This window comes from Trichosurus vulpecula, chromosome 3 (genome assembly GCF_011100635.1).
Source record: "Trichosurus vulpecula isolate mTriVul1 chromosome 3, mTriVul1.pri, whole genome shotgun sequence".
Classification (NCBI taxonomy): Eukaryota; Metazoa; Chordata; class Mammalia; order Diprotodontia; family Phalangeridae; genus Trichosurus; species Trichosurus vulpecula.
This window is the reverse complement of record NC_050575.1, coordinates 346,220,767-346,248,419: the sequence shown is the minus strand read 5'-3', so window position 1 is coordinate 346,248,419 and position 27,653 is coordinate 346,220,767. Positions and strand designations below refer to the sequence as shown.

Sequence of the window (27,653 nt, the reverse complement as noted above, 5' to 3'; positions counted from 1 at the left end):
TGAATTACACACATCATCTTTCCATGTGGGAATGTAAATAAAGCAGTTCAACTTTAGTAAGTCCCTTGTGATTTCTCTTTCTTTTTTTTCATGCTTCTCTTGATTCTTGTATTTGAAAGTCAAATTTTCTATTCAGCTCTGGTCTTTTCACTGAGAAAGCTTGAAAGTCCTCTATTTTATTGAAAATCCATATTTTGCCTTGGAGCATGATACTCAGTTTTGCTGGGGAGGTGATTCTTGGTTTTAACCCTAGCCCCTTTGACCTCCAGAATATCATATTCCAAGCCCTTCGATCCCTTAATGTAGAAGCTGCTAGATCTTGTGTTACCCTGATTGTGTTTCCACCATACTCAAATTGTTTCTTTCTGGCTCCTTAATCTGGGAGTTCTGGAATTTGGCGACAATATTCCTAGGAGTTTTCTTTTTGGGATCTTTTTCAGGAGGTGATCGGTGGATACTTTCAATTACTATTTTACCCTTTGGTTCTAGAATATCAGGGAGGTTTTCCTTGATAATTTCTTGAAAGATGATATCTAGGCTCTTTTTTTTTTTGATTGTGGCTTTCAGGTAGTCCAATAATTTTTAAATCATCTCTCCTGGATCTATTCTCTAGGTCAGTGATTTTTCCAATGAGATATTTCACATTGTCTTCCACTTTTTTGTTCCTTTGGTTCTGTTTTATAATATCCTGATTTCTTATAAAGTCACTAGCTTCCACTTGCTCCAATCTAATTTTTAAGGTAGCATTTTCTTCAGTGGTCTTTTGGACCTCCTTTTCCATTTGGCTAATTTTGCCTTTCAAAGCATTCTTCTCCTCATTGGCTTTTTGGAGCTCTTTTGCCATTTGAGTTAGTCTATTCTTTAAGGTGTTATTTTCTTCAGTATTTTTTTGGGTCTCCTTTAGCAAGTCATTGACTTGTTTTTCATGATTTTCTTGCATCATTCTCATTTCTCTTCCCAATTTTTCCTCTGCTTCTCTTACTTTCTTTTCCAAATCCTTTTTGAGCTCTTCCATGGCCTGAGACTAATTCATATTTTTCTTGGAGGCTTTTGATGTAGGCTCTTTGACTTTGTTGACTTCTTCTGACTGTATGTTTTGGTCTTCTACGTCACCAAAAAAAAATTCCAAAGTCTGAATCTGAGACCGTTTTTCACTGCCTGTTCATGTTCCCAGCCAACTACTTGACCCTTGAGCTTTTTGTCGGGGTATGACTGCCTGTAGAGTGTACTTTGTCCCAAGCTTGAGGGGCTGTGCTGCTATTTTCAGAGCTACTTCTACATAGCAAGCTCTGCCACATCAGTGCTCCTTCTTCCCCAAGAACCACCAACCAGGATTGCAGCCCAGATCCCGGCAGGGCAAAACAGGCTTTGCACTCCCGCCCTAATCTGCCCCTTAACTCCTCCCACCAGGCGGGCCTGGGGCTGGAAGCAGCTGCAGCTGTAGCTCTGGAAGCATCCTCAGAGCTACACCACCTCCACTGCCCCTGGGGCAGTGGCCAACCCCAAGAACTCCTTTCACTCTGTCCCAGCAGCTTTTCCCACTAACCTTCCCTGTTGTCTTTGGCGTTTGTGGGTTGAGAGGTCTGGTAACTGCCACAGCTCACTGATTCAGAGCCCTACAGCCTGTTCCACTCAGCTCCTGGTCTGGTTGATCCTGGCGCAGCCCATGCTAGGCTCTGCTCTGCTCCATTCCCGGTGATAGACCCTTCCCAGCGACCATCCAGGCTGTCCTGGGCTGGACCCCTTCTTCCCTTTGCTATTTTGTGGGTTCTGCAGCTTTAGAATTTGTTCAGAGCCATTTTTATAGGTGTTTGGAGGGACCTGGGCGGGGGGGGAGCTTAAGCAAGTCCCTGCTTTCCAGCCGCCATCTTCATGAATATTATTCTTAAAGCATTCCAAGCTTTGCAAGGCATTATACATGTAAGATCTTACTTAATCCTTACCCTGTCAAGCAGGTAGTGTGTGTATATATAGTCATATAGTCTCATTTTGCAGACGAGGAAATGGAAGTCTAAGGAGTTCAAATGACTTGTTCAAGTCCCACAGCACGTAAATAGCAAATATGGGAGTCAAAGCCAGGTTTCTCCTGATTTTCAACTCCAAAAGCCCAGCATTATTAAGTGTAGTAAGGATGAGTCTGTGGCTTTTAAAGCAAGGCACCAAGTTAAATTCTGACTTTCTACTCTTTTCTCTTATCACTTCCAAGAAAAGTTTTCAGTCCATTATGGAAATGCTTAGTGGAGAGAGCACTGGCCTAGGGGCCAGGGTCTGCCATTGAGCAGAGAGAAGATGAAATCAGATAATGGGTGGGAAAGTACTGTGACAAATGTGAATCATCGACTTGGTGGCCCCCTCTAACATCGGTTTTTGTGGGTTCTTGAGAGCTTGTTTACAAGTCCATCCTGGACTGCTCTTTGGACTTTGGGAGGGACTTCTCTTTTTTTCAAGGGAAGGAGACTTCATAAATGTTTTCTTTGTATGGCCATGGGCAGCAAGAAGAAGAAGCCGCTAGGCACTGTGGGCATTGCGAGACTAAGATTTACCCTATGAACAATGATAAGCATTACCACCATCTTTATCGCCATGGTTCACATTTCTTTATTATTTCATAGTACATATTTCATAGTTCAATTTCTTTATTATTATTATTATTATTATTGGAGGGGATCTGTGATTTCATAGGTAACCCTGTCTTCTGCTAGAGGCCTTTCCCAGTCTCCTTCCCCTGAGATTACTTTCTGTTTCTACTGTATAACTCTCGTAGGTGCATAATGGTTTGCATGTTGCCTCCATCCTTAGATGGTGAGCTCCTTGAGGGCAGGGACCCTGTCTTTGTCTTTCTTTGCATCTCTAGCACCAGGCCCAGAGTAAGTGCTTTAGAAACTCTTGGTCACTGATTGAATACCCAGGTAGCCCAGCACCTTTTGCCTGGGACGTTGAGAGAATTTAAATGATTTGCCCAGGGTCAAACAGCTAGTATGGGTCAGAAGACTTGAATCCAGGTCTTCCTGTCTGTGAGTTTGGCTCAATTTACCAACCTATTTTTCCTCTCTTGTTTCCATCGTACTCTACGATTTCCCAAAGTGCTTCCCTAGGAATAGCCCTGTGAGGTAGGTAACGCAAGCATTGTTGCCTTCCGTTTCGGATGAGGAAATTGAGGCACAAGGAGATTGTGTGACTTGCCTAAGGTCACACGTCTAGTAAATGTGATAGAGCGAAGACTTGAGCTGCGATCTGGGTGAGGTTTAATTCTTACCATTAATGCCTCTTGCCTTGTCTTCTGAGGCTTGTTTGCTGATGGTTTCTTTCCTTCTCCCATTTTTTACTTCAATTCATTCTGCAATTAGTCCATTCTACTTTTCCACAGTACTTTTTCCAAGAAAGAGATAAGGTCACCTAATGGACTTGACTTCTCACAGTGATGCCAAAAAACAATGCACTTTCCTCCCCCTTCTTCCTAAGTGTTCTCTTTGTAACTGTATCCTACCTATTCGTTCTTTTAAAAATTTACTTTTATTTATATCATTAAATATTTCCCAATTACATGTAAACAGTTTTTTAGCATTCCTTTAAAAAATTTTTGTTCCAAATCTTTTCTTATCTCTTGCCCCTCCCCCACCCATTGAGAAGGTATGCAATATGAAATTGATTATACATGTGAAGTCATGCATAATATGTTTCCATATTAGCTATGTTGCAAAACATGTATACATAAAACAAGAAAAAGGAAGAAAGTAAAAAAAAAGTCTGCTCCAATGCGCATTCAGAGTTCATCAGTTCTCTCCCTGGCGGCAGACAGCATTTTTCATCATGGGTCCTTTGGAATTCTCTTGGATCATTGTCTTGATCAGAATAGCTAAATCATCCACAGTTGATCATTGTACATAATTGCTGTTACTGTGTATAACGTTCTCCTGCTTCTGCTCACTTTGCTTCTCATAAGTTCATATAAGTCTTCCCAGGTTTTTCTGAAACCATCCTGCTTATTCATTCATTCTCTGGGACTTGGTTCTTGCCTTCCCTGACCACTCCAGTCCTCTCCCTTCTAATTCCCTTCTCTATTCTTATAGTTTCCATTGCATCCACCATCTGGTCTTCTCTCCATATTTAATCATTTACTACCTGGTATTGATGGCAACATAGCAGAGTGGGTAGAGTGCTGGGCTTGGAATCAGGAAGACCCAGGTTCAAATCCTGCCTCTGACAGGCACTAGCTGTGGGATCCTGGGTGAATCAATCCCTGTGCCTCAGGCTGCCTTGATGAAGGGAGGTTCCCCACTGGAGTTTCCATGTTTATATGTCCTGTCTTTTCAATGTGATTTTAAGTCCCCATCAGGGCAGAGGTAGCATGGAAAAACTGGTCAAGTTTATCATATACTGTTTGTATTCAGGGCAGTCCCAAGCACTGTGGAGGGGTAGGCTGAAAGGCTGGTCGCTATATTTCCATGTCTCTTCTGAGAGAAGTTGGTGATCATATTTATTTGATGTTTGGCTATTTTGGAAAAATCCCTTTCTCCCGTTGACACTTAGCTGTGTTACCCCTAGGAGAGTGGTGCCACTTCTCCTTTTTCTCTCCCACCCCCAGCCCCTACTTATTTTACTTGTCTGGTGTTCCTCCAGACAAGCTTAGTCCCCTCCCAATTAGCTTGCTTTCCTGGGGAGCAGTGGGAAGCTGGTGGAAGATTTCTCTTGTAAATACTGTAGTATCACAACCTCCCATTGGAGTTCTCTAGGGCTTATCACAATGCCTGGCACATAATAAATGCTTATTTACTTGACTTGCCATTGGAATATTTTCTGATGTCCAATACTTCTCCAAGAACCTGATCCATGACCCTATTTAGATGGTTTTTGTCTCCATAATATTTAGAGTTGGGGTCCTACTGTTGGTGCTGAGAATGGAGTTCAGAGATATACAAAAATAGTTCAGTCTTTCCTTCCCACAAAGTCCTTAGAGGTAACTAGGTGGCACAGTGGATAGAATGCCAGGCCTGGAGTCAGAAAGACCGGAGTTCTAGTCCTCTGTGACTCTGGGCAAGTCACTTATTTTGCTTCAGTTTCCTCAAATGTAATATGGAGTCATAACAGTGCCTACTTCCCAGGGTTGTTATGAGGATCAAATGAAGTAATATGTGTAAATCACTTAGCATAGTGCTTAGCACATAGTAGGTACTCATTTCCTTTCTGCCTCCCTTGACCCAAAAGGAGTCTCAATTGATTTCTTAGAAAGAGATTAAGAGGCAGCTAATTAAGGAATTAAGAGGCAGGAACACCTAAGTTCCAGTCCTATCTCTGACATAGCCTGGCTGCATGACCCTGGGGGAATCTCCTCAATTCTAGAAGCAACTCAATCTAGCAGGTACAGAGCATGTGCTGATGGGGTTTCCTCATTTGTAATGTCCTATAACAAGGAAATCACAGATCAATTAAAAAAATCAATAGTTCTAGCTTTACTCATAGATAGCGTAGATGGCCATTTTACTGGTGTGATTTTGGGGTGGGGGTAGAACTTAGGGAGACCGTTCCCTCCTACCAAATATCTCACTGATAGATGGAAGAAAGAGAAAGGAAGAAAAAGAAAAAAGAAGGGAAGGAAGGAAGGGAAAGAAAGAAAGAAAAATTTACTAAGCAATTACTATGTGCTGAGCATTGGAAAGTGGATTGGAGGAGGGGAAAGGCAGTATGCAGATCCATGATTTGGGGGTGGCATAGTGGCCTGGTTTTAGGGAAGAAGCAAGGTGGGGCTGAGTGTCTGTGCTGGAGGAGGAGTTAGGCTTGGTTAGATGTGGCTGATTCACCTTGTGTTTATCTGGTCCAGCCCTCTCATTTTATAGATGAGATAACTGAGGGCAAATGAGTTTAAGGGACTTCCCTAACGCCACACAGAGCTTGTAAGTAGAAGATTGAGAATTTGAACTCAAATCCTTTGAAACTTCTGTGCTTTTCCTACCATGCACACAGCCTCCAAAACCTGAAATTCCTTTAACAGAAGACAACAGAAGGAGGAAGAAATCATGGTGATGATCTCAGGGTTTTCCTGAGATGGGGTTTTGAGAGGGAGAAAGGGCAAAAGTAGGACACGTAAAATGGAAGTGAGAGGAAGTAATATGGGGGACAGAAGGCAGGAGGGAGCAGAAAGGGTAGGCTGAGAGTATGTCAACAAACCACCTCTGTTTCATAATTATGCCGAGGCCTGGCCCTGTCCGCCAAGGTTTGGACTGGCTAGATGCTAGAAAATTGTTTCTCTGGGATGACTATATGCTTAGTTTGGGTGACTAACCAACCCTCAGGGGAAATTAGGAGAGCCAGTCTTCCCAAAGGAACTGGCAAAGACATCAGGACTGAGAATGTCTGTCATGCTATTAGAGAACAAAGAAAACCTCTTCCTTCTGCTTAGAAGACTGGAGAACGTCCCAAAGAGTTTTGACATCAAGGGGACTGAAAACATCTTGAATTTGTTTGTCTAGATGAAATCATAGATCATTTGAAATATCAAAATTGCCACTCTCCGTGCCATTCTAGGTAGGTGTTTTGGCCAACAAGATTAATTGTCTAGTGGTCCTGTTCTAAGTTTAAATCACCATTCTGCCACTTACTATCTATGTGACCTGGAGCAAGTCACTTAATTTCTGTGGTCAGGTAGGTGTCAGAGTGAATAGAGCTCTGGACCTGGAATCAGGAAGACTTGAGTTCAAATCCAGCTTCAGACACTTATTAGCAGTGTGACCCTGGACTTAAGGTTTTCATGTTTTCTCAATTTTCTCAGATGTAAAACCTCAAAGAATTGTTGTGAAGATCAAATGAGGTGCTATTTGCAAAGTGCTTTGCAAACCTTGAAGTAAATGCTGCTATTATTATTATATTATTATTATCTAGGCTTAACTTCCTCAGCTGTAAAAAGAAGAGGTTGCATTAAGTGACTTCTAAGTTCCTTCGTGCTCTAAATCCGCAGTTCTGTGAATTTGTGAACCTTCTTGGAGGTGAACCTCTCTGAACTTAGCTGCTCTGGTCCTCAGATGAGAGACATACTCTCTGGCTGTTCAAGTTTACTAGCACCCAACCCTTAGGGTCTGCCAGCATAGGCTTCAGAAACCCAGGGTTACCACCACACGACAAGTGAAGGCATTAGACAATGACTTGGATTGGATCATGTAGCTGTCATGGCTTCCACAACAAAAAGACTTATAAGGTGCTGATCCTGGTGAGCCTAGGAGGGCCAGCGTGACTATATTGGACTAGATGGGGATCGACTTCAGAATGTAAGAGCTTCTCTGACAACATTTCTAAATCTGTCCCCCACTGGACCCTCTAGCCCTGACGATGGATAAAGTCTGGGATCCCCTGAAGGACTTACTGAAAGACACGGTCCACCGAATTTTCTACTTTCTCCAAAGACCATGGAGTTCTCAAAAATATACCTCATATTGATTTTTATATACTTGTGAATATATGTTATCTTTCCCAACACACTTTCTTATTTGAAATTTTATCTCCCGATGAAATATGTCAGCCCCTTGAGAGCAGGAACTGATTTATATCTTTGTTCTGTGTTCCTAGCACCCACTGTAGTACCTGGCACAAAGCAGGCACATAATGACCACTGGTTAGCTGATTGTGGGTGGGAGAGAGAGACATCTTGATAAGCTTAGCATAATGGAGTTTGGACCCAAGCAGGTCAGAGCCTTATTTAAAACTTACCAATTATGTGCTTAGTACTACAAAGTACATAGCATTTCCTAAGACGCCCAGCTAGCTGTTTCTCTTCTGGTTGTGATAGGGCTTTCAGTTTTTATCATGGAAATAAAGATTATTTGAAATGTTCTAAATTCTAGCACTGGAAGTCTGTTTTTTCTGAGCTGTTACTTTGTTCTGGAAAAGAAAACTTTTTGTCTATCTTACCTCTGTTTTGCTGATGTCCAAAGGATATTCCCATCCACCCACCCACCCAACATTGCCCCCACACCAGTACTTCATCTGCTGTGTTACCAGCTCTTAACTAATTAACCTATTTCCTACCTACTTTGTACCCTGTCCAGGATTAGCCATCAGAAGGGATAGAAGAAAAAAAGGGAGGACAAGTCACTGACCTCTAGCTTACTTTCTGGTTGGTTAGTGCTTGTGAAAATCAGATCAATAGAGAAGGTCAGTGCAGGATGAAGGAGTGATATAAACAATAGAGTGTAGTTTGATTTCAGAGAAAGGTATCATTATGGACTGGGGGTGGTCAGGGAAGGCTTCCCAGAGGAGGTGGGATTTGTGCTAAACCTTGAAGGACAGGAGGAAGTATAATTGGACATATAATGGAAAGGAGGCATTCTAGAAGGCCAGAGGAATGGAATGAACAAAAGCCCAGAGGTGGGTAAACATGAGGTTCGTCCAGTAGACAATGAATGGACCATCCTACCTGAAGTGAAAGTTCATGTAGGGTCATAGTGGGAATTAGAATTGGAAAGAGAAGTTGAGGCCAGATTGTGAAGGACCTAGAATGTCAGGCTGAGGAATCCGGACCTGATCTTATAGGTGATGGGCAAATGTCCTAAGCTACCTTTAACAGAAGGTAGGTCTGAAGTGGTCTGAAGCAGGGAGTTCTGGGGACTATGCCATAAGAGGATCAGTTAAAGGACCCAAGGACCTTTATCCTGTAGAAGAAAAGATGTACCAAGGATATCATTACTATGTCAAGTATTTGAACTACTCTGACATGGAATAAGGATTGGATTTGTTCTGCATGGACCCAGAGGGCAGTACTAGGAGCATTGAGTTTAAGTTGCAAACAGGCATATTTTGACTCAATGTAAAAAAAAAATACAAAAAACTTCCCATCAACTATTGTTTTCCAAAAATAGAATGGACTTCCTGGGGAGCTGATGGGTTTCTCCCCACCGAATGTCTTCAAGTATGCTTTCTATCCCTGTGACCCTGGATACGTCACTTAATCTTTCTTAGCCTTTGTGTCCTCATCTGTAAAATGGGGGTGACAATCGTGCTCTTTTCACATTATTACCGTATTATCAATAGTGTTATTGTTATAGATACTAATTTGGAGAATCCAGTGAGATAATATGCATAGTGCTTCTCAGCTCTCAAAGCCCTATGTAAATGCTAGCTAAGACAATTATTGCTGGCGTCATCCTTAAAGATGGGATCCCCACTTCACGGGGATAGAATCCAAGAGATTCCTTGTTCAGGCATTCAAGGCCCTTCCTCACCTAGCCCCCTCCTACCTTTCCAGTCTTCTTACACCTTACTTCCTAACTCTTTGTTCTAGTGACACTGGCCCCCTGGCTGTCCCACGAACGAGACACTCATCTCTCTGCTCTGGTTGTCCTCCACGCCTGGAATGCTCTCCCTACTCTACTCTGATGACGGACCTCCCTGGCTTCCTGAAAGTCCCAACTAAAATCCCACCTTCTACAGGAAGCCTTCCCCACCCCTTCTTAATTCCAGTGCCTTTTCCCTGTTAATTATTCCCTATTTCTCCTGTATACCGCTCACTTTGTATATATTTGTTTGCATGCTGTGTCCCCCATTAGATTGTAAGCTCCTTGAGGGCAGGGACTGTGTTTTGCCTCTTTTCGTATCCTCAGTACTTGGCATAGTGCCTGGCGCATAATAGGTGCTTAATAAATGTTTATTGATTGATTATTGATTGGTCAGACCAGGTGACCTCTGCGGGCCCCTCCAATTCAGCTCCTAGGCTGTTCACTAGCAGGGGCTTGACACGATGGAAAGGGTGTTTTCAGAAGTACTTCAAGTCCTCTTTCCCATTGTCTTTTGTACAGGAGTAGTTCAGAGAGGAGAAAGGAAAAGTCGAGAGATGCCGCCCGGTGCAGAAGGAGCAAGGAAACAGAGGTTTTCTACGAGCTTGCCCATGAGCTCCCCCTGCCTCACAATGTCAGCTCACAGCTGGACAAGGCTTCCATTATGCGTCTGGCCATTAGCTTCCTCCGGACACACAAACTCCTGTCCTCAGGTAAGAGAAAGGGCCAGCCAGGGGTAACAAACCACCCGCCATCAACCAGAAGTATTATTATAATCTCAGAAAGACCAGCCTCACCCACAAGAGGTGCCCTCTGTGGGGCGATTTTAAAGAATTCCTGAAAAGTCTGCCCGACGGAGAAGACCTACCTTTCTGGCCTGAAATTTCATCATTAGTGACTCATTCTTTTGTGTTAGATATTGCTAGAGAGCCAGCACCATGTAGTGGAAAGAACTGGTTTTAACATTGGGTGATCGGGCTTGGATGCTGTTGCTAATATTTTCTAGCCCTATAACTGAAGGCGGGTTCCTTAACTAACCTGAACCTCAGTTTCTTCAAATGTAAAACTGGGTAATGATACCTACCCTACCTACCTCAGACGTTTGTCATGGGGAAAGAATTTTGTAAACCTTAAACCATTATAGAAATATTTTATTATTCTCCCTCTCCCTCTCTCCCTCTCCCTCTCTGTCCCTCTCTCCCTCTGTCACTCTTTCTCTCTCTCTCTCTCTCCCTCTCTCCCTCTCTCTCTCTCCCTCTCTCCCTCTCTCTCTCTCCCTCCCTCTTCCTCTCTCCCTTTCTCCCTCTCTCCCTCTCCCTCCCTCCCTCCCTGACTTCTCATCCTTCATTTATATTTATCTTCCCTTCTACTATCTACACAGTCTTTAAAAGTTTAGAGAAAGAGTGATTTGAGTTTATTTTCTGAAACTTGAGTAGCTTTGATAATTGGTCTCAGACTGGGTTATTTTCCTTTGCTCATCTTCCCCTAAAGTGCAGCAGTATAACCATAAAGTAGAAGCCTCATGCAGTAAACATTGGTTAAGTACCTACTGTGTGCAGAGCATTGTGCTAGATAAAACTCTAGAAAATAAAGTTGTATTATTCTGCAATACGCCTGAAATGTTTGAGCTGGGGAAAGGTGCTACCAGCACACTCATGTTAGGGAGCTGTTTACTAGGCTAACACAAGGTCAGTGCATGTGTGGTATCAAGGGCAGGGATAGCCATCCTCAGCTCCCAAGATCCCCAAATTCTGGGATGTGCAATAAATAATGCAGGTCATATCAAAGAACATACCAACCAGAAACAGCTAGGGACCAACCTGTACAGGCTGAGGGAGGCAGCAGTGAACAAAGGCTTTTTATACATATGAATTTCAAACACTTTGAATAAGTAGGGAGTTAGCTGGCATTGTGGATAGTGCACTGGGCCTGAAGCCTTGAACACCTGAGTTCAGATCCAGCCTCAGACACTTACTAGTTATGTGACCCTGGGCAAGTCTCTTAGCCTCTGTTTGTCTCAGTTTCCTCATCTGTAAGAAGGAGATAATAATAGGGTTGTTGTGAGACTCAAATGGGATTAATATTTGTACAGCATTTAACACAGAGTTATATATGCTTATATAGAAATAAATATAAATTCTTATCTGTAAAAAATCACACTTGTCATATGCCAGTCAGTTTATGGGATTTAAAGAATGACCTTAATGCTGGAGTTAATTAAGGAATGACCTTAATGCTGGAGTTAATGGAGTTAAGCACTATCATATGACCCATGGTGGATTAAAATTTAAGATTTAATTAATAATGGTAAGGGAATGTCTAATTAGGGTTTGATGGTAGGGGTGGGAGTGTGGGGACAGAGAGAGAGACAGAGAGAGGGAGAGGGAGAGAGAGAGGGAGAGGGAGAGGAAGAGGGAGAGATTTGAGTTTTACCTCCCCCCAAAGAAACAATTCTAGGACTATAAAGTAGGAAAGGGTGTCTCTCCCCTTTCCCATGCCTTTCCCACAAGGCACAAGAGCAATTCTGAGTCATGCCACAGAAGACAGTCCGTTGAAAACAAGACCTAGAGGTCCCTCTGGTCTGTGATACCGAGATCCTCTGGACCACTAGGAAGGAAGTTTGCAGTCTGGCAGAGGGATAAGACACAAATACAAAAGACAGAAGAGGGATATAAAAACAAAGTGACCTATGGTCCCCAATTGGAAGAGGCTAAATTTAGAAATCACCATAGATTGTCTTCTGGTGCCTCCCCTCACACAGATGGGCTGTACTCCCTCTCCCCTCCCCTCTCCTCCCTTCTCCTCCCTTACCCTCTTCTCTCCTCCCTTCCTCTCCCCTCTCTTGTCCTCCTCTCCCTTCCCATCCCTTTCCCTCCCCTCTCCTCCCCTTCCCTTTCCCCTCTTGTCTGTGCCCCTGCCCTCCCTTCTCCCCTCCTCTTTCCTTCTCTCCCCTCCCCCTCCCTTCCCCCCTTGTCTGTTCCCCTTCCCTCCCCTCCCCTCCCTTCCTCTCCCCTCTCCTATCCTCCTCTCCATTCCCCTCCCTTTCCCTCCCCTCTCCTCTCTTCTCCTCCCCTTCCCTCTCCCTTGCCCCCTCTCTTCCCCTCTTGTCTGTTCCCCTGCCCTCTCCCCTCCCCTCCCTTCCTTTCCTCTCCTCTCCTTCCTTTCCCTTCCCCCTCCTCTCCTCTCTTTTCTTCTCCTCTCTTCTCCTCTCTCCTCCCCTGCTCCCTTCCCCTCCCTTCCCCTCCTTTCTTCTCCTCTCCTCTCCTCCCCTCCCTTCCTCTCCTCCCCTCTCTTCCCCTCCCTTCCCCTCCTCTCCACCCCTTTCTTCTCCTCTCCTCTCCCCTCCCCTCTCTTTCCCTCCCTCCCTGAAATTTTGGTTCGAAGGTTGAAGAGTAGAGATTTGGGAGCAGGGGACAGGGGTGGAGAGGAGTAATTTTGTCAATTCTTCTATTTTCCCACCATTCAGGTGGAAAAGCAGATTCCCTCGGAATCCAGTTGTCACTCCCATCCCATTGTGACTTGTGCTATTCTAAGAGAGAAATCCTGAATAGAGGAGAATCTAATTAAAAAAAGAGAGATGCTGAAATGGCATGTGCTATTCCTGTCCCTGGAGCACAGGAAGGATATAGAGAGTGGAAAAAAAAAACCTGAAAGAAAAATACAGAGAAGGGGGCAACCTGATTGATCTGGGGACTGGGGGGGGGGGCGGGTAGGAACTGTGCAGGAGGCATAAGTAAGCTAAATGAGTATATAATAGAGGAAGAGAAAATCCTCGAGGAGGGGGCCAAGGGCAAGATCACATTCTATAAATACCTTCAAAGTAACAATGCAAAAGAAATGATTATTCACCACCCTGGGATATAGGAAAGCTAGGAACAATGGCTTGAAGCAAAAGTTCAAGCTAGATATGGACAAATGTTATGAGAGGGCTGTTCATGCTGAGAAACTAATGCTGGGAACATCAGGGAAATGTTACAGCTTATAAGCATAAATCCTTATCATCTCTCTCCTGCTACTGTTCCAAAGGAGGGCAAAGAAATCCTTAGTAGAGGCTGTCTGCCGGGTGGACAGAGCGGGCACTAACCTCTGCAAAGTGGGGCATTGAAAAGAGCTCTGGGTTTGAAGTGACAGGACCTAGATTCAAATTCCGGCTCTGCCACTCACATATTCTAGGCTCATCATTTAACTTCTCTGGGTCTCAGTTTCCTCATCTCTTAAATGAAAGGGTTGTGACCAGATAAACACTAAGGGCCCTTCCAACTCTAAAATATGAACCAAAATGCTTCAGAATTAAGCCTGATTGTGTTGCAGAAAATTCTCAAATTTATTAAGTTGGATTAAGTTAAATAAAATTAAAGCAGCTGTGTTGACTTCAAATGCTTTCTGAATTTTCCCTCTTAGCTATAACTTTAAGATTTGGCTCAGTGTCAATGGTTGCTTAAGAAACATGCTTTTGTTTTTTTGTTTTTGCTGTTCCTCCTAATGTCCCTTTGGCATCTGATGCTGAGGACATTTATGTGAATCAACAAAAACCAAAGGCCATCGGGAGAAATTCAGACACCAGTCTACTGCACCTTCTGCTCTACCACAAGGGCCCTAAAATACTTAGTTTTCCAACAGCTTTTCTCTAGATGGTCTCATTTAATTTCTGTTGATTCACATAGATAGCTCTTTTTGCCAATCTCTTCCTCCATCCCTGCTCACACCTCCCTGTGGCTTCCCCCTAACCTCAGGCTGCCATGAAGAGGGAAGTTATGGTGATCTAAAGTAGGCTATCATAGGGACAGAGACTGTTTTCATTTGGTATAGGAACTCCCTCTACAATACAGGTCTACACTTTCTCTGCAACTTACAGTTATGCACTCCTTTCCACACCAGTAGTCGATATTGACATTTATTAAGCACCTACAGTGTATATGCCCAGCTAAATGGCAGAATGACTTGCCCAGGATGATATTATGGTTGTTGTTGGCACCATCACCTTAGCCTGTAGATGTCAGTCAGGACTGGAACTCGGTTCTTCCTGGCTTTGAGACCAGGTCTCTTTCGACTGTCTCTATTGTACTATGTTGTAGTATTATCACAATACAACTTATATCCTTGTGTGATACCACCTAGACCTTGTATCCCAGGGAGGAAATGATACTCGAGGTACCTCCCCAGGATGACATCACTCTAGAGCTTTTATGCCTGTTCATGAGATGTAGCAAATGTTGAATACCAATGGACTGAGCTTGGACCACGGTGCTAGAGGGCTGACCTTGGAACATTCACGATAATCGCTCTGTCCTGCTGTTCTGCAGAGCTGCTGAGAGGCTGAAACAAAAGAAAAGTATAAAAAGTTTCTACCCTTGGTGATCCGCTCTTGGTGGCCTTGAGGAGATGCCCTTATAAAGGCACAGCAGCCTCCAAGAAAAGGAAGGGGAAGAGCAGGCCCTGCTCAGTTGGTTTGTTTGTTCATTCACTTATCTATTTATTTTCTGTCTCTTGGGTCCAAAGATTCTGCTTCAAGGATCTGCATTTCCTTGGTGTGAATATACCCTCCTGCAGATTTCGGTCATTTATCAGATAGAGTTCCCAGAGCTGCTGAGGTGGGATGGGGTTGTGGGTAGGGGAGGAAATCACCGGTTGATAAGCCTTTGGCGATGAGCCTCTGAACCCCAAGAGCTAGTTCTCTACTAACAGACACATAATCTGTTGCTGGCCTGTACTTAAAGACTTTCCAGTTTAGCAGACTTTGGGCTTCCCCAACATAGCGTTCCCAAACCAAGGCTCACTTCGACACCAACAGAAGCATCAGAGCGGAACCTCATTGGAAGACCAATAATAGTAATAACTCACCATTTTTTAAAAATGGTACTCGAAAATCTTAAGCACTTTATATACATGGGCTCCTCTGATTCCGATACTGAGAAATATTGTATAAGATCCCCTTTTCTTTCCATGCTACTAATCTCAAGTCAAATCTGCTCATCTCTGTTGGCTACCTGTCCCAAGAAGCAGCTGAAGCCATTCGTGTTCCAATATTAGTGGCTACTAAGTCATTCTGTGTGGTTCATGTTCTCCTTATAAGGAAGCATTAGTCATTCCCATTTTACAGATGACAAAATTGAGGGTCAGAGAGATGATGCCAAAAAGTGACAGGGGCCAAGACTTGAACTGGGGTCTTACGACTCCAAGTCCAATGTTCTTTTTCTGATCGCCCGAGTGTTCTTTTCTTGCTACGCCTCTTTGGACCCATGCCCTTGCTTCCCTGGATTAAGCATCTTATAGAAATTGTTTCAGGAAGAACGTGTTAGCAAAAAGGTAATTTTCTTTCCTTCTTTAGGGCCAATTTCTTTTGGAGTATATATAATGTTCTTTTTTAAAAAAAAAATTAATTTACTCATGTTCTTTTAAAAGCAACTTGTAAACCTATTTTAAGCCCAGAATCCATTGGAAGAACATTGTGAAAAGGAAACCAAATTCAAAAACAAACAAACAAAAAAAAATCGAACCAACAGCTTCATGTTTTTTTGAGAGCTCTTGTTTCAGCAACGTCTCTCCAACTGTAGCAAGGCAAACAAACTAGGAGTCCATTGTTGGAGAGTTCTTTCCTTGCACCCAGAGCAATCCCCCTATTCAGGCCCATTTCATAATAGGAAATACCTGGTTGTACAGCTCAGAGGTGAAAAGTGTACAAAATACCAAAGCTTGCTTGAGAAAATCTTCGTCCTCACTCACAGACACATTTCCCTTTGATTTTCTCAGTAGGCAATTCTGGGTGGGAATGTTGGAGAGGAAACCTGTAACATTTAGAAATCCAGGCTGTGGGTCGGGACCTTCCCTCTGACTGAGATTAGTATCACAGGAAGCCAATTCAAACAATAGCTTTATAATATTCGCTTCCATGTGGAGCAGGGAACAGAACACCCTCTTAACTGGAGGGAAGGCCGGTGGAATGGTGGGGTGCTGAATTGCTCTCAAGTTTTTTTGTGGGAGGTGTTCAGTAAACAGTGGCCTGGTAGGCTATCATCTCAGTGGAGCAGCACTGCCTGCTGGGTATCATTATTTGCATTGGAATTGAATCAAATATGCAAACTTTGGTTTTATTAGAAAATAAATCAACAGCTTCCCAACTCCTTAAACAAGGGTATTAAATTGCCTTTTCCCCCCTCATTTAAAACCAGAGAGGCATTTGAAGGCATGTGTTTTATTCCCTGGGAAAAGATGTTCAGGTGGATTGTTGATTCCCGGAAAGTTACATAGGGGTGCTATTGGACTGAGTGAAAAATCTGTATTTTAGACTTTCTAGACCACTAGAGAAAAGGTGGCAAAGTTGGGGGACAAATGTTCTCAGGATTTCATTATGCCCCATGTTCCTCCCTCTCTCCACCCCTGCCCCCAGTAGGTTTAACTAAAGGCTTACAAGAAGAGCCAGCTCATGGCAAAATTGTGAAGGAGGCAAAGTTTATCTTCTTTTTCCCTCTAACAATCTCTTTGGCCTAGGTCTCTGATACTATCATTCTCCTTCCTCTTTCTAATTGCTAGGAGGGATACAAGAGAAGTATTATGTAAGATATTCCTCCTCCCTTTCCATACTCCTAACCTCAAGTCAAAACCATTAAGCGCTTTCAGCTACCTGTCCCAAGACGTAGCTGAAGCCATTCGTGTTCAGATATGAGCGGCTGCTAAGTCATTCTGCGTGGTTCTTGTGCCATTCTCCCAAAAGTATTCCCACTTTATATGGAGTCACAGAATTAGAATTTTAAAAGTGAAAGTCACCTGAGGTAGCGTAGTTTCACAAAATTCAGAGCTGGAAAAGACATTGGATACCATTTGGTTACTTCCCCTTCATTTTAGAGAGGAGGAAAAGAAGGCTCAGATTTGCCCAGGTTCATGGAACTCAGGTTAAGGGCCGCTGATCTAGTCTAACTCTATCATTTTACTCGTGAGGAAAATGAAGCCTAGAGGACTGATTGTCCACTTGTCCTAGTGGGGTCAGATAGGTACCTGCTAATGTCTTCTGATTACAAATCAATTTCTGTTTCTGTTTCATTGTGTTGCCTCTTATAGCATTAACTCATAAAATGTAAAATTATATAAAATCATCCGTATGAAATCATAACTATATAAAATTATGCTAATCGAGATAGCTATTCATAATATATGGATGAGGATTGGTATTGGATTTTAGTGATAGAGGAAAGTCTCACATGAAGAAACCCCTTCTAGGATGCAGACCCCCACATTCTCTGCAGCTTAAGGTCTCAGAGTTGCCTCAGGTACTAAGAGATTAAGGACCTTGCCTGGAATCTCCCAACCACTAAGTGTCAGAGATGAGACTTAAGCCCAGGTCCTCCCAGCTTGGAAGCCAGCACTCTATCAACTGTGTATGCCTCTATTATTAGTAGTAATAATAATACTATCTCACATTTATGGAGAACTCTTCAACAACCTTAAAAAATAAATAGCACAAATGTTAGTATTTCTGTTTTTGCAAAGTTGGAAACTGAGGCAACTCAATGATGTAAATGGAATTTGCCCTGGGTCTCACAGCTAATAAGTGCTGGGCTCAGAGACATGGATAAATACAAAGTAGCAGATAATTTTTTAAAATTATATTTGGCTTTGAAATTCATAGTAGGATAATTTTTCCATCCATACTTTTAGGTTCTTAAGTTTTCTTTGGTTCAAATTTAATATTACAGTTTGCCTCACCTGGGCACACACTGGTCAAGATAGAAGGTAGTATAAGTGCTTGGCTCAAGGCAAATGTAAAACATTTAAAAGATAAACCACCTGGCAGATTCACTCCCCTCCACTAGCCCCCCACCCCCACCTTAAACCCTATCCCCAAGTAGGTAAAGAAGAGCTGACTATGTTTTTAAGGTATTCTGTAAATCAAAAAAGCTATTCTTGTTTTAGCTATAAGATTTTGGGGAGAAGAAGTAGAATTTTCCAAGACTGGACCAAAATTGGTTTTGAAAATTCCTATGGGGGAAATTTTTCAGTTACCATAAAGATCTACCCTCCTGGAGAAGCTTGCTCTGATGCCACAGCCTTAGGAAATCCAAACCAGGGGTCCATTGCTTTTGCTTACCCTAGCTGTGGCTGGCCAACCCCTGGCACCCTCTGGTCCTGGGCCTGCATGAGAGCCCCCTCTTCACGGGGCTGCACTGCCTGAAGGAAACAAGCCAGCACTCTGGAAAAGGTGCCCCCAAACTCAGGGCTAGTGCACATCCTGGCAGTTGGGAGTCATCAAAGCCTGCTTCCCTGGGCTATTTTTAGCATTAAAGAAAATTGTTTTAGACCTTGTGGGGAGCCTTCCCCCAGACAGCCCAGCTCCTGTGCCAGTGATTAGCCAGCTTCCTTTGGGCTTAAACCCAAAGTGATGGGGCGGGGGGGGGGGGGGGAGAGAATGAGTTGGAACCAAAGATTAATTAACTGGTCACCAAATATTTACTGTTATGTGCTCAGCCACTGTGTCAAGCAGTAACTAGAGCTGACAATTCATATAGTTCTTCATGGTTATAAATTACTGAACACATCCTTTGATCCATATAACAACCCTGGGTGGTGGGATTATTACCCCATTTTCCAGAGGAAGAGCTTAAAACTCAGAGAGGGTAAGACAGCTGTGCAGGGTGAGATAGGTGGTTGGAATTCAAGGGTTCTGATTCTATCATCTAGATCTCATTCCTCATATCTCTTGTTGGGGAACTTAAACATAAGAAGATTCAACCCAGGCTCATCGCTCCTAGATCCCAGGGCAAAAGCCATAGTGATTTTCAGTGAAGTCACCCCCACCCCCCATATGGTGTGTGTGGCCGGTGTTGGGGGGTAAGGATGTCAGGAAAAGGAGAGTTCCTAAAAGACTCTTCCCTTCAAATATCTCTCTGGTGGCAGCTCCAGGGCCTGAAATAGCCTCCATTTGTGAGTCATGACTGATTCAAGGTGCCATGTCTCCAGAAAAACTCCTTTTAAAACTGCAGCTATGTTTCCTGAGAAGGGTGGTAATAACATCTAACATTATATTGCACATTACCATTTCCAAAATTCTGCACAAGAAGCCTTCAAGGAAGATAGAAGCATTTTTCACTTTGTTTGAAGAAACTGAGCCTTATCAAGAACAACTTGCCCAGTGCAATGCAACCACCAAGTACTCCATCCAGTATTTGAACTCAGGCCTTCTGACTCTCCTTCCAGTGCTCTTTGCACCCCATATTTTGCATTAGCCTATTAGCTGTGCCCATTAGTGTATCAGCAGATTAACTTATCAGTTCAGCAGGCCAATTCTCTAGCCGAGGGCAGGGTCCTACTCTGGGGTGAGGCTCAAGGACATGGGAGACACCTCCCATTCTCGCCAGGATCCCATTCAGACACAGGAATGAGCCCTCTTCCCCCAGAGACCCACTGCCTCCCCTATTCCCAGCAGCCAGGAAAGGGTGGAGAGCAGGAAAAAAATTCCCCCCATTCACTCCCTCCTGTTAGTCAGGGTGAGGCAGAGGAAAAGCTGCCCGGGCACTATTGTATGTAATTAAACATCTGAGAAGATTGAGGACCTGCTTAGTCTGGGTTTTGTCTGTCAAAGACAGCAACTTGGAATTGTGCAGATTCCCTGACCCAGCAGTCCCACCCCAGTATGTAAGGAATGGACCCAACAGCTCCTTGTTGTTTCTGTTTATTTCGGTGGCGTCCAATTCTTCGTGACACCATTTTGGGGTTTTCTTGGCAGAGAGACTGGAGTGGGCTGCCATTTCCTTCTCCGGCTCATTTTATAGTTGAGAATCGAAGGCAACAGTTGCCCAGGGTCTCACAGCTAGGAAGGGTCTGAGGCTGGATTTGAACTCATGAAGATGAGGCTTCCTGATTCTGGGCCCAATGCTCTATCCACTACACCATCCTCACCTTAGACATTCCTTTATAGGGAACCTCTGTATTGGGATCCATTTCCTTTCAAGGGGGTAGAAATATGTTCCTGAGTCCAAATTTGGTGAGTGAGGAGGAAGCCAAAATGATAAAATTAATAAACTTGACCTTGGGCTAACCCTGTGGTGGGCTTGACTTATACAACAAATGTATTCCTGAAAAAGCTGCCTATAAATAAAATTCTACAGTATACTCCAGGGGGGAGGGGTCGTCTCTACTTAAAAAAGAAAAAGACTTTCATAGGGTAACAAATTACTCCCTCATTTAACTGCCTTGTAAATCCAGATGGAGTTTGCTTCAGATGAGGCATACCTGAATTTCTCTAGGCCTTTTCGTGGCCAACACTGGATGAATGTGGAGAGGGGAGAGGGAAAGCAAATTAGAGTTTGTGGTTTGAAACACAGATTAGGCTGGATTAGCCAGGGCTCTGCCTTCCCTGCTTGGTTTGGGTTATGGCCAACGGTCTGGATGACCAAGCATTTTTTTGTCTGAGACAAGTGCAGAGTCTATAAACTTTGCAAATATCAACAGGGCACTTGATGGGCCAGCGGCTGCCCAAAGTAATTGGTTTGTCAGTGTTTTAACAGGTTTCCCTTTCTGACTTCCAGACTGCCCATTCCCACTCCAATCCGTCAGGCATACCACCTTCAAAATTGTCCATTTACCTTTAAGCATCAGTCTAGACTGTTCCCCTCTGCCAAGACCTGTCTCTCTGTGTCACCTGTATCCTCTAGTGAAGCTTTTCCTAGCTGCCCCTGCTCTCTCCCTTCTGCTGCTCACCACTTGTGTGACCTCAGGCAATTCTTGGCCTCAGCTTCCTTATCTGTAAAATGAGGATGTTGTACTAGCTCCTCTCTAAGCTCTCTTCAAGCTCTAAATGTATGATACCGTAAATACCTAGATGTAGGGGTGAGGAACCTTTGGCCTCAAGGCCACATGTGGCCCTCCAGGTCCTCAAGTATAGACCTTTGACTGAATCCAAATTTCACAGAACAAATCCCCCTAATAAAAGGATTTGTTCTGTAAGACCTAAGGATCTAGAAGGCTACATGTGGCCTCTAGGCCACAGGTTCCCCACCCCTGTAGAGCATTTAGCCTGGGACATACAATCCGACTCTGGTGTCTATCCTGGCTTGAAATGATCTTTCATTGTTTCAGGCAGAAGAATATTGTTTCTCCAACCAGACTGGGCTTCTGAAGGACCAGCATAGGGCTTGGGTTGCCCATTAGGGGATTGATGAACTTTTGAGGAATGGAAGCAGCTAGATGGCTCAGTAGATAGAGTGCCTGGCCTGGAGTCAGGAAGACCTGAGCTCAAACCCAGCCCTAGACACTTATTACCTGTATGACCCTGGGCAAGTCATTTAACCTCTGCTTTAATTCAAGAAAACCCCATAGACATCATGGTCTTCGAGGTCACAAAGAGTCAAACATGACTGAACGAGTAGGGAACTAGGTCTGCTGCCCAAGCCAAGGAGCTCAACAGAAGAAGAAGAGAGCCTAAATTGTTATACTCATATTTGAAAATGCAAATTTGAATTGAGTTTATGTTGGGTGGATGGGAGAAATGACAAGAGACAGTATGGCATAGTATATAGCTAGCCTTGTAGTCAAGAAGATCTGGGCTCAAGTCTCACCAGGGACATACACTGGCTATGTGAGTCACAGCATCATAAGCAAATCACTCAACATCTCAGCGAGGGAGGCCAGTGGCGTCTGAAACAGGAGCCGCTAAGCCAAACAGAAGGATCCCTCCAGGTGCATAGTGACTTAGAAAACCACATATTCGCATTAACTGTATTTTATCGTATTTTTATTTACTTTGCTAAATATTTCCCAATTACATTTTAATCTAGCTCAGGCTGTTCTTCAGAGTGTTTGGAGGCTGCAGGTTGGACGCCTCTGCTCCTAGGCCACTCTCCAAGAGAAGGTGCTGACCTGCATTAGTAAAGGGGCTTTTCCTCACATGGGAGATTCCCCTTACTAGTGAGACTGTCTGTCCAGTCTTATGTGGGGGATGGTTCTCCAAAGAAAGCCATTATTTGTAGAATTCAGGGTTTGGAATCAAGCCCAAACCTCATTTCCAACCAAGACAACAGAGGGGATATTAGGTCTCAAAGAAATGATGGGGCGAGGGAGGAATAATGCCTGAAAGAGGATTCAGCTTCCTGATTACTCTTCATTCATGTGATTATTTGCTTTTCAAGGGCATCTTCCATGCCTGGGAGAGAACACCACCGAGATTCTTGCTGTAAAGTAGGATTTCTTTCCATCCTTCTAAAATTAGCAATTGGTGTTCCTAGTGATGTTATAGGATCATAGCATGATAAATCGTACTATCTATCATATGTTTAGATCTAGAAGGAGCCTTAATCATCTATTCCAGCTCCCTCACTTTACAGGTGAGGAAACTGACACATGGAGAATATAAGTGACTTGTCCAAGGTCACACAGGTGGTACGTGATAGAGGCAAGATTTGAACTCAGGTCCTCTGACTTTAACTCCATCACCTGTTCTCTCCTTTCCACTGTACCATCCTATAAGATCCAGAAGGTACCTTTCAGAATTGGGGGGGCAGGGCAGGGATTTTGTCTTCAGTTCTGTTCTAATGTTATATATTTTATCCCTTGAAAATTTTTTATCCATATTTAGAATACATAGTAACTATCAATAAGAATGTTGGATTAACCAAAACACTCCATTTCCTAACTCTTCTGAATAAAGTATTTGCTGATCATTGGTGGAGTCCACTGGTCTGCTTTAGTTGCAACATATACAGGATGTCTCCATAGCTTTTTTCCCTTTTTTTTTTTTTGAACCAGGGTATTTGCTTATTTCCAGATTCTAGAAACATAAGATTTACAGCTAGGAAGGATCTGAAAGATCACCTACCTCAACTTATCTTTTTTCCCCCCATATTAGTCATGTCCCAATAATCTTAGTGCAGTTTTAAGAACTTAAAACTTCACTTTTGAGACGTGATGTATATAAAATCTGTGTGCCTGCATAGTCAGCCACATGCACAAAATTCATGAAGGATCTGAGATTTTAGTGGTGTGGAGAACTCTTGGTGTGGGAAGTCGCTGCTCTATGTCGGGAGAACCCCTCTATAACTTAGTAGGAAAGTCCTAGGGGAGTGTCCTGAGATACAGACTGCTTACGGTCTGACAGGAAGTATGGTAAGGAGGTGGACCTAGAACCTAAGTCTTCCTAGTTCCGAGACCAGCCTTTTTCCCTCTGCTTCTCCTGTGTGCGTGTGCATGTGCACATTGGTGTGTCTATCCAGAGACAGCTTCTGTGCATTTGTAGGCGCACAAGGTTTTTTATCAATTGGGTCCATTTTCATGCAAATCATTATTAACACCCTCTCCCTCCAGTGTGTACCGAGAATGAAAATGAAGTTGAGGCAGACCAGCAAATGGACAACTTGTACCTGAAAGCCTTGGAAGGGTTCATCGCTGTGGTGACTCAAGATGGAGACATGATCTTTCTGTCGGAAAACATCAATAAGTTCATGGGACTCACGCAGGTCGGCTCCTCTTCCTCCTCTCTGAGCCTTTCAATCTTTCAGCAGAGATGATTTATTTCCCACAAACCCCCCTTGGTCCATAATCCCATATTTCTGGAAACCACCCAGCCCAAGGCTAGCCTGGGACTGCCCAGCAGCCAGATGGCAGTGATTACCTCCAACCCTGAAGGAAAGGTCTCATTTGAGGAAATGTACATAGTAGAGCCTGTCCCCACTCTGGTTTCTTCTCTAAAAGTTGTAGCATTTTCTCTGTCTTGGTATCAGCCCATGGTGTCCAGTGGTACAGGACACTCTGGATTGGAGGGGGTAGGAGTATTGGGAGACCTAGAATCAGGGTTATGCTGGAGCCCCTCCCGCTGATTGTTAAATTTTCAGCGTTGACATTTAACACCTCAGAAATCTGCAAAATCTACAAATCAGAGTTTGATTTATTTTGTTTTGTTGATTTGTCTAAAATGATGCAGATTAAGCTTAAAAGTGTGTCATGCATCTTGGGAGAGCTGGTTGCTAAATGTTTACCAACACACCCCTACTAGAATCAATTCCTTCCTCATCCCCACTTCAGCAAATTGATCTTTTTCTTGAGTTCCTTCACCTCTGTAGCAGAAACAATGATACATGCCCTAACTCATCTTGTTTTTTGGAACAGGTGGAACTAACCGGACACAGTATCTTTGACTTTACTCACCCTTGTGACCATGAAGAAATCCGAGAGAACCTGACTCTAAAGAATGGTAAAGTGGCTTTCCAATTCATGCTGCCTTGCCTTCAATAAATCCCGGGGAAGTTTGTGGTTCTGTGAGCCAGTGTCCATTCTCTGTGAACACAAGGAAGGAGACCTTAGCTATTGTAATCTAGTAATTTTCCTACAGTAGAACTGGGCAGTATGCATAGGCCAAGTGGACCCGAGGCCCTATGATGAAATTCAGAAGGTGCTACAAGGTGTCCTGCTCCAATATATCTCACTGTGAACTTGCCTCAACTCAAGAAATTCCATCTCTACAGTGGAGTTTCCCTTGGGTTAAAGTACTTCCCTTGGCAAGACTCCTTTAATTATCTATATATTACCCAGGACAGGGTGACATATTAACTCATTAGTACCTATTCCTTGGCATTGATCAGCTCCTTGTGATCAAAGAGAGAGTTAGACCATTTGGGGGGTGGGATATTGAGAGAGTAAGTTTCGATAAGAGAGAGGAAGCAATAAAAAGACCAGGATACAGTGTTCTGCCCAGGGAGGACAGGCTTGAATGGCATACCAGTTGAGGAACACCTGTGTGGCCAGGAGGATGGAGAAGAAAAGAATTTCATTTCCTATTATGGGCATTCCTATTATAGGGGAGACCAAGCCCTAAGTGTAAAAAGATTAGGGGTTCCCTTATGCATAAATTGAGGATCACAAAGAGGTGTCCCTTCCCCAACATATTCCCTCTCTCCTAGCCCACTATGAGGTCTGGTACTCATTCTGAGAATCAATTCCTTTTTTTTCCCCCATCTAAGAGGCATTTATTGAGCCCTTACTAAGTGTATGGCTCTGTGCTGGGGGTTAAGACATTGCCTACAGAACTCCTTGTTAAAGGGTTGAGATTGTTTGGTTTCAAATATAGGCCACCCTGAATATAGCAAGACCTTGTGCTGTAGTGAAAAGCATTTTGGACCTGAAGTCTGGAGAGAGCTGGGATGGAATCCCGTCTCTGACACTCCTTGGCTGGAAGCCCATGGGCGAGTCATCAGACTCTTTGTGCCTCATTTTCCACATCTGTAAAACAGAACAAAGAGGATGTAGCACCGTAGAAATGTGAGGTGTGATTATTGTTACCTGGGCTGCACACTTAAGATCTCTTCTTTAAAAAAAATGCCCACCCTGCCACAAACCAGAGATGTATATCCACCTGAAAAAGAAGGCTGGTTATTGTCTGTACTTGGATTTGATCCACCCAGAAGTATGGCCTCTGCTGGAACCAATATGTTACGTTAGCCTGTGGCAGATCAGCCAGGGGACAACTTGTACCTGAAACCCTTGGAAGGTTTTATTGCTGTGGTGATTTGTAGGAACAAGATGGGGGATGGGGGAGAGGAGAGGAGAGAAAGATGGCATGCCATCTCCCTGGCCTCTGTCTGTCTCTGTGCTGCTTCTGCTCGCTTCCAGGCTTACCTGTTAGGGGCATATGTTCTTGCTGGATGAGCTAGCCAGTGGGAAGCTAGTATTGAAACCCGGCACAGTTGCCCTTCGAGGTCAGCCTATAACCTCACCCACTCCAAAAGGAGGAACTTCTCCAGGCAGCCTTGTTAAGAAGGAGCTGGGCAGGACACATTCCTGCTCCAGCAAGATCAGAAAACTTTTCTCCTTCCTTTCCTTCTTTCTTCCCTTCTCCCACTCCTGGGCTTCTCCAGAGATACTCAGGCCTCCATACCAGATCTAGCGTATGCATCTTCTGATCCTGAGGCCTGGCTAGAGACACCCAGGTGAAGTTTGTTGCATTGTCCTCTTGAGAAACAAGGTCTGGGTCTTAGGCCTGGAGCAATAGAGGCATCTGCCATACTTCCCAAGCCTTTTTAGGACAGTCATATTAACAGCTAACATTTCTAGAATGCCTTAAGAATCACAGAGAACTTTCCTCACAACATCCCCTGGAGGCTCAGTGTAAGTGTGATCATCCCTATTTTACAGGTGAGGAAACCGAGGCCTTTGGGGCTCAGCTGTGTTCCTTTATTAGCTTGTGGCCCTGGCCACACACACACACACACACTGCCTCCCTTAAGAAATAGGCTTGGATTTTTCTCAGCAAGTGTCTTTCTTACAATGAGGACATGGCACAATGCAGTGGGAAAAGCCAAGGCTCTGGGGTCAGTGGACTTGGGTTCAAATCCCACCCCTGCCATTTGCTCCTTGTGTAACCCTGGGCAGGTTCTTAACCTCCATGGACCTCTGTCTCACCAGCTGTAAAATGAAGAGGTTAGTGTCTTCCAGCTTTATGTCTGTGATCCTAGGAGTCATTCAACATTCATTCACTGCCCAAATATTTATGAAATGGCTCACTGTGTACCAGAGAGGATCATTCTGGGGAAAGAACAGAGTTTACATAAGACATGATCCTCATCCTTGGGGAGTTTTCAGTCTAATAGGCATTAATACACAGTAACATATTATGTTAATTAATTAATAATTAATTCATTATTATTAATTAATATTTAGAAAGACAAAAAAATACAAAATAAAGTTCATTGTCACTAGGATCCAAGACCTAGCCAACCAGCATTTACACAGCGCTTTAAGGTTTGCAAAACACAAATGTGATCTCATTTGATCCTTGCAACAACCCTTTGAGGTAGGGGCCATTAGGATCCCCATTTTGCAAATGAGGAAACTGAGGCCAAGAGGTTCAATGGCCTGTCAAGATTCTTTTCTAAGTCTTGGGGTGGTATTGCAAGAGAAGAAAAAGACAGCCTCGATTTTGAGCTTGAAGGCACCTCCAAAGTCATCTAGTTTCGCTTCCTCATTTTACAGATAAGGAAAATTAAGCCTCAGGGAAGGGAAGTGATTTGGCCATAGTCTCATAGACTGCCAGTGGGAGAAGCAAGGTGTGAAGCCATGTCCAGGGCTGGTGCTTCTCCCACTCTCGAGACTTTGAGTCAGTCTCCTCTGAGTAAACAAGATGATGCTATAAAGCCAAGTAGAACCAGGTGGTAATTGTGTGATCTGTAGTCTAAATTTTGGGGTCCCTTAAGGACATTAAACTATGAGACTCATGGAGTGTCAGCGAATTGCTTCTGTGTCCATTGTCTGGGCCAAAATGGTGAATTCCAACACACAGGATCTCAGAGCTGGAAGGGACCTACCCCACAGATCATTTAGTCCAAATGGTACCTGAATAGATACCCACCCCCCACCTACCCCGTGGCATCCTTGGCAAATGATCATCCAGCTTCCATTTGATTACCTCCAAGGATG

The 27,653-nt window shown here is 43.7% G+C and overlaps 1 protein-coding gene across 1 annotated transcript in view; it reads left to right on the top strand.

Moving 5' to 3' along the window:
* Window positions 1–27,653, top strand: part of EPAS1 (endothelial PAS domain protein 1) — a 115,640-nt gene that overhangs the window by 53,259 nt on the left and 34,728 nt on the right. Inside the window, exons 2-4 of the mRNA XM_036752204.1 lie at window positions 9,783–9,973; window positions 23,550–23,701; window positions 24,351–24,435. Coding sequence (XP_036608099.1) covers window positions 9,783–9,973; window positions 23,550–23,701; window positions 24,351–24,435 — 428 coding nt within the window. The remainder of the gene's footprint in view (window positions 1–9,782; window positions 9,974–23,549; window positions 23,702–24,350; window positions 24,436–27,653) is intronic.